A 10,816-nucleotide genomic window follows, 5' to 3' on the forward strand; every position below is an offset into this window, starting at 1 on the left:
ATAAAAGAACCTAATTAAATCTCTTACCAGTTACCAAGAGTTAAGCAAGGGTGCCCATGCTTATGGATATGGACCCTTCACTCTAAGGCCTTCAGCAAACACACATGGATAGTATCATTTCCAAAAAATGGTAAGAACATTTTGTAACTGCACAAGAGCTTTAGGTCCTTGTTCAAGGGTCCTAGGGTCACTGCTCTGTCCATTCCATTCGGTGGTGACAGTGAGAAAACCTTCACACACACACTGTGGGATTCTGGGTAACTTCAAAACGGAAGTTTCCCACCCAATGGTGCTGAACTAGGTCAGGTTAATAATCAGTTTGGATACCCAACAACTGTACTGAGCAATAGAGACTCAATAGATGTTCTTTAGGAGCTCTGGTGCCCTAGTGCCTAAGACATTTGACTGCTAACCAGAAGGCTGGCAGTTCAAACCCACCAGCCACTCCTCGGAAGGAAGGTTGGGCAATCTACTTCCATAGTGATACTACCTCGAAAACCCAAGGAGGGGTCGCTATGAGCCACAATCAACTCGATGGCAGTGAGTTTGGGTTTTTTTTTTTTTTTTTTTTTGAGATGTTCTTTAAAAATCTTGTGTAAAAAAAAAAAGTCTTGTGTAAATCACACTTCTATAAATTGAATCTCATTCTAAATGCACCAAAGAGCTATTTAAAGAAATACCATGTCAAAGTTTTCGCAAAGAAAATAATCACACTCATGTATCTGTTATGGAAGCGTCTGCTACTCGGTGAAACCAAGGACCACCTGGGATCCTGGCCCTACAGGGCTGCACCTGTACAGGAAGAGCCCCCACATACAGTGACAACAATACTGGTCAAATGCTTTATTGTGAAGCAATTTACCAACACATACTACTCTTCACAACATTCAAGGGAGGTAGATAAGTCTTACATCACTTTCACAGATGGAGAAACTGAGGCAGAGATTAGCATGTTGTATTGAAGGGCATATAACATGGCACAGTTAGGAAAATAATTTGTGGCAGTCACAGATCAATGGTAAGCTCTCCCATTACTTCTGAGTCCCACCAACACAAAAGTAGCAGATGTAGCATGGAAGCAAGACAGCATTCGTGTGGCGAGACCAAGGCTAAATTTTACCTTGTCCATACCAGCTGCTCAATGTGCTTCCGGCAAGCATTCCCCTCACACACATTCTCACAGTATTCTACCTCGAAAATGGGAGAGTCGAGGCTGTCATGAGTGTAGGAGGAGAGGCTAGAGAGACAGGGCTGGGAAGGGGAAGACAGCAGAGGAAACAAGGAATGATACGGACGCACAGGTGAGGATGAGCAGAGGACCCGCAAGGACCAGCCAGGGCGAGGACGAGCAAGGCAGCCACAGTGGAAGAGAGTGTCATCCCACTTGAAAAGCTCAGACATCCAGAAATGCTATTAAAAGGGCAATTCTTAGTAATGACATTACAGAGCCACTCTTCATGGCTTTGCCAAATATAATTATCAAGCCCTTCTGACATTCCCAGGATGCAGAACTACTCCTTGATTCTTGTTCAGACCAAGATGATATAATTGACCCGACACTGCAGAGGGTGTTGACAACTCAAATGGACTCTCCCTCCATGCCACCTCTCTCCCCTGCTTTTCTGTCCTCTTTCTTCTTAATTAAAAAAGGAGAGGGAAAAGAAAAAAAAAAAAAAATCTAATGCATCTTAGAATTCTCTCTGCAAAGATCCTAAAGACTTCCTAACTCTCTGATGCATTCTAACATAGGATTCCAGGTTTGCTTTTTTATAAAGGAGCCACGAGAGTAATACTCAGGGCTTAGCAACCCTCTTAGCCAATGCTTCTTTGTACAACATGGAACTTTAAAAACAGATAAACAAAAACCAACTCCAAATGCGTGAGTGCCAAGAATGTCCGGAGAAGAATCGGAGACCAAGGGAAAGAGCCAACCTTTCCTGATCTTTCTAGAGCTGAGCCAGCGCAAAATGGTGGATAAAGGAGCCCGACTGCACGGAGGGGCTGATGGCAGAGGCAGCACCTGAGACGCACTCCCAAGGACCCAGCAGGGAGGGGCAAAACCGTCAGAGGAACAGATGGAAGTGGCAACAGAGGCAGCTGAAGAGACAAGTCATTCGAAGATGTGACAGTAAAAGGGGAGGTGGGCAGGTGCTAGCATTTGAGTCTGAGCGGAAGCCAGTAGCACTAGTTTGTGGCTAGGCCTCTCCTAGGACAAGTCACAGCTAGAAATGCATCCTTTATTTCAGTTGGTTGCCCCGTTATTCCAGACATCTGGGTCCAACCTTACCCCTCCTCACCAACAAAAGCAATCAACTGCCAGGCCCTACTGATCCCACTTCTGCAATGTCCGTCACACTGGTCCCCCTTGTCTTCTGAGGCCCTCATTGGAGTCCTCCCAACCAGGGCCAAGCTCTCCCGCCTCATCTCCTTGACCCAGTTTCCACTCCACTCTGTTGCAGCCTAATCGCCCGCCTGGAGCACAGTTCCGATCTCGCCCAGTGTGGAAATGTGCCGTGTTCTTCCTCTGCCTCCCAATGATGTATTTCATCGCCTTGAATCTGCAGCTGCACCTTGCATCCAGTGAAGGCCCTCTCCTTTTCTAACCTCACCGTGCCAGAATGCTAACTCTATCAACTCTTAGCCCAAACGGCAACTCCTCTATGAGGCCTTCCTTCAAGGCTCCTCAACTCAAAGCAACCTGTCTGCTCCGAGCTACAAACGTACTTGAAGACACGCACCGATCACTTCCAGAACAGCTGAGTATAAGGCTTACCTCCCCAAGTGTGCCCATGATCAGGAAGGGGGCACATGGTGAACAAGGTCTTAATATTTATCTATTCCTTATAGCGGGAGCTCTGGTAGCATAGTGGCTAAGGCACTTGACTGCTCACCAGATGGATGGCGGTTCAAACCCATCAGGCACTCCTCGGAAGGAAGGTTGGGCAATCCTACTTCCGTAGTGATACTGCCTCGGAAACCCAAGGAGGGGTCGCTATGAGTCAGGGCTGACTCGACGGCACATAACAACAACAACAACATAGTGCCTACCAGTGCGTCTACCTCAGGTGAGGAACCACTCGAAGTGAAACCAATGCGGATGCACCTGTTCAGGGATGCAGACACTGTAACATGTACCCTGTAGACACGACCTGGCTCTCAGGATAAAACAAATCCACGGTGTGGCTTCAAGGCATAGGGCAGTGACAGGCGGGCACAGCTCTTAGTTTTGGAATTGGGAGGCCTGGGTTTGAGGTCCTGCTTTGCCTTCACTACTTACAGGACTCAAGCTAGCTGGTTCTTCTCTGAGCATCATCTCCTCCCTTCTGCCCACGGTCAGAGGAGTGCTAGGGGTTCTGGGAGTCAGATTTGTGAACCGCACACGGGCAGTCCTCAATCCCAATTATGGATCATCACCACCTATAAAGCTTCTGAAAAATACAGAGGCCCAGGCCCCAACCAAGGCCAACTGAATCAGAATCCTCTAGGAGTGGGCCCCCTACTAATTATTTATAAAATCTTGTTTCTAATGCATAGTCAAGGTTGGAAATTACTGTTATAAACTCATAAATACCATTAGCATTAGAGCAAGGTGCCTTAGGCTGCTGGTTTAATTATGTATGTTCAGTTAGGAATTAGTTCAACGCTTTTAGAGTCCCACTGAAATACACCACTGTGTATGGGCCTTTTCTGTGTTGTTCCACATTGCTGTTCATACACTTAGGTAGTAGTAAGTTCTGAGAGAAAGAATATTACCTAGCACACCACTAGACCCAATGATAGACCTAATCCAATTTTTTTTTTTTTTTTAAGAACAGTAAGTAAAAACTTCTCTGGGTCCTCTAACACCTTACTATTCAGAAATGTGGTCACCAGATGAGCAGATGCCATCACCTCAGAGCTTCTAAGAAATGCATGAACTCTGGCTCCTCTCCCGGACTAATGAGCCCAAATCTGCATATTAACGCAATGTCCAGTGGATCAATAGCTGAAAAAGGGGCACACTTCCCTTGGTTCTCGTCTGTGCTTAAGGCCTGCTGTGCAGGGTCCCCATCCTGAAGAGGTAGGAGGGCGTGGAGAGTCTAGGTCTGTCCTCCACAAACCACTGACGACCGTACGTCTGTACATATGCTTCACTCTAATGGGTCCGTCTGGTAGACACACCAAGTTAACAACAGACCCTTACAAAAGGGTCCTTCCTGTCAAAGAAGTCTAGTCCTCACAGGGCTCCTTCAAACAGTCTGTTTCTCTGAGGTCATGTGAGATGGGATTACATGTCTAAAACTGATTTCCACTGAAGTTTCATATAGTCCATAAATAGCAAGTACACCTGAACCTTACTGAACTTACAGTCCCAGAACCAAAATCCAAAATGTATGAAGGAGGTGCGCTTGGCCGATGCAGTAAACAGCTGCTCCCTGCCAAACCACTCTCCAGATGATGTGGGCAGTGCCCATCCAAGACTAGACACACCATAGTTAAGGAACTACAGCAGACCCTGAACATTATCTAGCTCAATTCCCTTGTTTTACTGACAGGGAACACCAAGCATTACAAGGTGTTACCCAAGGTTACGTAAGGCAGAACGAGGCTTAGAATTCAGGCCGTCTCTTCACCCCACGCTCCCTAATATAGCCTCTGCCACATAGACTCTTCTTCCCCAACACATGGCCTTGAAATTTCATGCTCAGAAACGGCTGCTTGCCTTGGCACTGAGGTGTCACTTTGCTTCTTCTAGTTACTACGATCTCCGACCCCCAGGGCTGTTTTGAACATCAAACTACATGTAGGACAAGCTGCCTCGCAGCTCAAAGTATCCGTTTATCAATCCCCGTTTCCAAGATGTTGGTAATGGATTTTTAAAAAGCCCATTGGCAACCGTGCAATGCAAATTACACAGCATTACTGTGAGCCAGCACCACGTGCACAGTGAGGGCAGGGCCTTTCCTTAGGTGGCTGATGACAAAAGACAGGGGCCACCATTAACCGTGTGGTGCCAAGTCAGGAGGAGAGTGGAGGAAGGTGGCACCTTGAGGAACGTGAGCAATTCAACTACAAAACTGTCAGGTTGTTTGTTGTTTTTTAATAAAACAAACCTAACAGTGAACAGACTAAATGAACGCTTTTCCCTCAAAGCGGTAACATCGTTCGTTCCAACAAAGCCACCGCCGTTGGGACGTCATCTGGAACTCCTCTCTGGGGTAAAGGCCCTAAAGGCAGGCAGTTCCTAAGCCTGACTAGGAAACATCCCTCCAGATACTGGGCCATGGACAAACGGAAACAAAATACACGGGGAGAGGAAAGTCCAGTCACGAGGACTGTAGCCCTCGTGGGGTTCCAGACGTCTGGTACATTCTGAGCGGCAGCCCCACTGGGGAAACGTGTGTTCCCGCGGGACAGCTGCTTTCAACGGGATGGGATTCGTGGGGTGAGAAAAGTTCTGCGGTTTAAAAAGGAACATCAGCCACACTCCTTTGTCGTCACACTTGCATTTGATTTAAAGAAAAAAAAAATATACAACACCAACACTCACACGTGGTTTTGTATGAATTCTAATTACGGAGACATTACATTCAGAATCATAGCACTCATAGTGATAATTTTCAGAAGACCAAAACAGCTTCTTTGCCAGTTCGAGGGCGCACAGGATGTAGCTGTTTACCTGAAGGTATTCTTAAATAAGTGACTACTACCACTCTAATGTTCCTAGTCGTAGCTCTGTTACAGGTTACTGACCACGTGTTCACGTCCCAGACTCTCTTGGCCAACACACACCAATCACAAGTGAGGCAGCCCCGCAGTCTCAGGGTGAATTGGGAAAGGGCCGGTTAAATGAGGAAACGGGCCACTCCTTGGTAAACGTCTGTAGCTTTCTTTCCCAATACATCTTCTTCTTATTGAGAACTTCCATTTTTATCCTGTGCTCCTCCTCTGCCATCTCACACTCCCGCTCTATCTGCTGGATTTTGGCCACATGAACCTCGTTCATTTGTATCAGCTGCAGCTGTAAGATGGACATTTGTTGATGGTGTTCTTCCTCATGCATCTTTTTTATAGCACCTTCCTGAGAGGTTTTGCTCCTGTAGTTTTTACTGGCTGTCATTCTGCCAGCTGAACACGAGGGTTCAGGTTGAGAGGTCCCCTCACAAAGTGGAAAATGTATGAACTCTTTCTCATCATCGCACAGCTCTCTATTTGAAACAGCAAATGATTCTGAAAAACAGTAGCAGAAAACATATGTTCAAAGATTTCACAGGCAGAGAGTCGATCAACCCTATTTCAAACGAGAGGGGCCCCCGCGCACGGGATGGATTGAAAAACAGGTACCTTAGCCACACCTAGCTTTTCCGAAACCCACAGAACAAAAGCAATTTCCCTTCAGAAATAACAATCTTGTGTCTTGTGTCATTTCTACAACTGCTAAGGCATGGTCACAGGCTGCGACTATCAGGAATCAGAGACTTTCTGGTGTGAATGAAAGTTTGAAACTGAAGCACGACTCCAAGGGGGCATAAGACCTAAGTCAAGGCCCACAGTGTTGGTTTTCAGGTAAGTTCGTCATCAGTCTGACTGCCCTTTGCCAATTTCCCACTCACCCATGAACAAAAGTGTACGCTCTGTCTCCACAAGGGCACCGTTCATTGCTGTTTCCTGGTCTCAGGTCTTAACCCTTACACTGGTTAGCCATCTTCTAAATGCCCTTCCTTGAAAGAACTTAACTTCTCAGCACACTGTCTCTCTTCAATCGCTTGCCACCTGGCTACTGCCTCCAGCACTGCCAACTGGGTCAATATTTGCATCCCAAGGGCATCTTCCAACGCCCCCTCATTTAACCTCTCCCGAGCACTTGGCAACCCTTGCCGTTTCTTTCCTCCCTTAGCCCCTGCACCATCACTCTCTCCCGGGGTTTCTACAGTCTCCCCTCCCATCGCTTCCTCTCAGGTCTTCCTTAGGACTCAGTCTCTGCTCCACCAATCTCCCCTCCTTCGATACTCTCCTGGCATTGCCATCTTTAGCTCTGTTCTCACTCTACCCTTCGAAACTCTCAGCATCTGGTTTCAACTGCCCTTTATCTTTCCTGCCTTATTCTTCAAAACTACCCTCTGCACCCTTCAATCCTACCAGAAACTATTCACACTCTTAAAAGGCCATGCTTTGTTCATACTTCTGTGTCCTGCTATTCTCAGCCTGTAGGAGGGCTCACTGTTCACGTCCCCCACCCACCCAAACACACCTCACTCTGGTCTCCCTTTCTCAGCCTGTGGTAGTGCTCACTGTTCACGTCCCCCACCCACCCAAACACACCCTCACTCCGGCCTCCCTTTCTCAGCCTGTAGGAGGGCTCACTGTTCACGTCCCCCACCCACCCAAACACATCCTCACTCCAGCCTCCCTTTCTCGGCCTTAGCCCCTAGCTCCTCCTCTGTTCAGAACCAATGCCACGTCCTCTATGAATCCTCAGCTCTCTGCTTTCTCCACGTGTACTCTTCTGTCACACACTAGCCTTATTTTGGGACCATGCCTTACTCATTTCTTATTCTTAGGTAACAATTGCTTTGCCTGTCCGTTATTGTGGATAGTAGACGACTAGTCAATATTTACTGGCTGAACCCCTGAATACAGGAGAAAAACAGTATATGGTTACAAAAGATGCCACTTCTGGTTAAGTGTCCTGTTTGCACTGACATTTTTACAGAGCAATGGCATTAGTGTCAGTTAGGAATTTCAGTAAGGAAACCACCAACTCCACTAACCCATGGTGTCTTTTAGCTGTGACTTCAAGGCTTCCTTGAGGTTTATTTTTTCAAAAAAGAATCTTCTCCTTGGAGAAAAATAGTATCAATTTATTAACAGATTTGATTACATTATTATGTCCACACCGTTATTCTGGAAGATGGGATGCTGGGAATGTTAATGGCTACTGAGGGAAACCTAACTCATAATACTCTGTTAATAAAAGGAAAATGATTACTGATTGGATTTCACTCAGAGGGGTTAGGTAACAACCCTAAGTAGTCCCTAATTAAGATTTAAAAAAAGGTAAAAATCATAGTTTGGGAAGCGAAGGTTGATAAAAGTATACTCCTGTGCTATCCAGAGACCAGATGCCTCCAGGGGAACCTGTGCTGACCCCGAAGCCTCTAGCCCGTTAGCCTGCCTCCCTTCCTTCATGTTCCCACTGCCTCCTGGGCCCCCGCTGGCACAGTGCCTGTCACTCTGTCTTGTAACTGGGGCTTTAATACATCCCCTTCAAGCCTCTGAGAACGCTGAAGCCAGAAACTGCCTCTTTTTCATCCTGATGAGGACTGGGCACAGGGCTGGGCAGGAGGAAATGTGTGAGGGCAAAGGGAACCACAGTGGGGCACAGTCCTCTCACCACCACCCAACGGTGTAGAGATCGCCGTCGTGATCTGAGGCCCAGGACAGAGGAACGTGAAAGGGTTAACCCTGCGAAGAGGGCCTCTGGGACATCAGAGCTGCACAGAGGATCCACTCACCACTTCCTTCCAAGTCTCACATCTGAAGATACTTTCTTTGAACACTGGCCACCCTGGCCATTTTTCAGCATAGTCCACCTCTTGGCTCTTCCGCTCTGGGGGATAATCTGGGCATTCCTGAGTCTAAAGTTCACCCACTCACAATGCCGCCCTCTTTCACCTGCTTGATCCCAGGCTTCAGGGACCTGAGGAGGAGGATGGTGGTGGGGATGGTGACGCGACAATGATGATGGTGACGATGATGATGGTGACAGCTGCTACCATTTTCTCAGCAGCCCGCCAGGCACTGAACTAGTGTTTTACAGCATTACCTCATTAATCCTTACACCAGCCCTCTAAGGAAGGTATTCTTAAAGAAAACCAAGTGCAGGTATTCAAGGACATTCAGCTGAAAGAACCAGGATTCAAATCCCAGTCTGTCTGACTCCAAAATCCAGGCTCAGCTCTGCAACACCGGGCCTTCCGCTGCCCACCTGCTCAGCTGGTCACTTACATGTCTTAAACACAGCCTCCAACTTGCATCCACTAATAAGCATCTAGCATTAAGGTTATGGGTGTATGTTCTAAATCTTGCCCTCTAGATTCCTCTCAAGAGCTGTGAAATTAAGACACTACGTTCATGTTTGGAAGGAGCTCTGGTGGGGTAGTGGTTAAGGCATTTTGGGTTGCTAAGCAAAAGGTTGGTGGTTTGAATCCACCCGTGGCTCCACAGAAGAAAGGTGAGGCAGTCTGCTTCCGTAAAGCTGTACAGCCTCGGAAACCCTACGGGGTTGCTGTGACGAGGGATCAACTCAACAGCAGTGAGTTTGGTTTGGTTTGGTTTTTAATTCATTCTTGAGAGCAGAAAAATAAGTCCACTTTAAAACTGTAATTTTTAGTTTAAATGTGTGTTAACATATAAATTTAAAAAAAAAGCCAGTCCTCTTAAGAAGACTCTGGAAGGGGTTGGGATTTAAAATTAGCGGACACTGATGGAGCAGATAATTAACTCTCACACAAATATTAGCCCCAGTGAGTAGAATCTAGCGTCAGATGGCGAGACTCTTAATTGGAAAAAAGACTATCGTGGGAATGGCAAACGCCACATGCAATCTCTCTCCCAGGTAAGACAAAGACACCGGAAGCAGAAAACACTTCAACCTTATACAGAAAGGATACAAGGGCTCTCCTAAGACAGGCCTCCCTAGGACTGGAACCTACAGTCACAGGGTGTTCCTTCACTTAGGGGGTTCAAGTGCATTTCACACCAGCAGGAAAAGCCTGCTAGGACAGTAAAAGAAAGGGGAGAGATGATTATGTGTGGGTCAAACCCTAGCTCTGTTCCACAGAACAAACCAAACAGGACTGACTGAGAAGGTGGATATGTAACACGGGGTGGATGCACACGGCGGAGTAGTACCCACTAACTAAAAAGAAAGAACTGCATATACACACTGCAGAAGAAACAGATCTTAGAAGAAAGAACTGCATCTACACGCTGCCGAAGAAACAGATCTTAGAAGCAGCGCTCTGAGTTGTGAAGGCAGAACACAAACAAACAGCAGTGCCGTCCACAGCACAATGCTTAATTTCTCTAATTAAAACCTGTGAAGAATATAGAACATGTGACAGACTGTACAGACACATCAGAATGGAGAGGGTGTGGGAGAGAATAGAAGTGGGGCATAGGACTGCACACACGGAAGAACACAAGAGGGGCCTTGCACGGACCCTGGTGCTAGCAGACCAGTCTCCTACACCCAAATCTCCACCCCAAAAGCATTGGATTACACAGCGATAATAATGTAATTTATGAGGAAAGATTCCTAATTTGTACCCATGTCTGCATTATTCCATTATAGTTCTAGAGAGCAGAAATAATGGCAGATGGAAGTGTCCTAAAACAGATGAGTGCGACCTGAAAACTTAGTTTCCTTTAAATGTATTTGACCTTCAGTCATCCCACCTCCTGACCACCCCTACCCTAGCAAGCTGTATTGGCTCCTTTAGTTTGTTCTGCAAACCTGTTCCCCAAAGATAATGGAACATGAGGGTCAAAGCCAAATTATCACTGACCATAAATCTGTAGGATGCAAATTGTTTTAATATATTGAAGGGAAAATGCTAGGTTCTTTTGCAAATGTATTCCTAATGTTATACTTTCAATTTTAAATGTACTGTCCTAAAAATATAAATTTTAAGAAAGTCATCTAGATCATGGGAGGAAGAAGGGCTGCTTATGCACAGGCAGACAGCTCAGGGGGCAGGAGTGCATGGAGGGATGGACACTGGAAAGAGGTGACTATGGGGAAGAAGTGGGAGGGGAGCTGTTGCATTGGGGT

At 46.6% G+C, this 10,816-nt stretch overlaps 1 protein-coding gene across 1 annotated transcript in view; it reads right to left on the minus strand.

Annotated features, from left to right (window-relative positions):
- Nucleotides 1–5,800: 5,800 nt before the first annotated feature.
- The window catches only part of MSANTD3 (Myb/SANT DNA binding domain containing 3), an 8,355-nt gene continuing 3,339 nt past the window's right edge, over nt 5,801–10,816 (minus strand). The window contains exon 2 of the mRNA XM_007950328.1: nt 5,801–6,210. Coding sequence (XP_007948519.1) covers nt 5,801–6,210 — 410 coding nt within the window. The remainder of the gene's footprint in view (nt 6,211–10,816) is intronic.

Source organism: Orycteropus afer, unplaced genomic scaffold, assembly GCF_000298275.1.
Source record: "Orycteropus afer afer isolate SDZICR_OR568_19922 unplaced genomic scaffold, OryAfe1.0 scaffold00267, whole genome shotgun sequence".
Classification (NCBI taxonomy): domain Eukaryota; kingdom Metazoa; phylum Chordata; class Mammalia; order Tubulidentata; family Orycteropodidae; genus Orycteropus; species Orycteropus afer.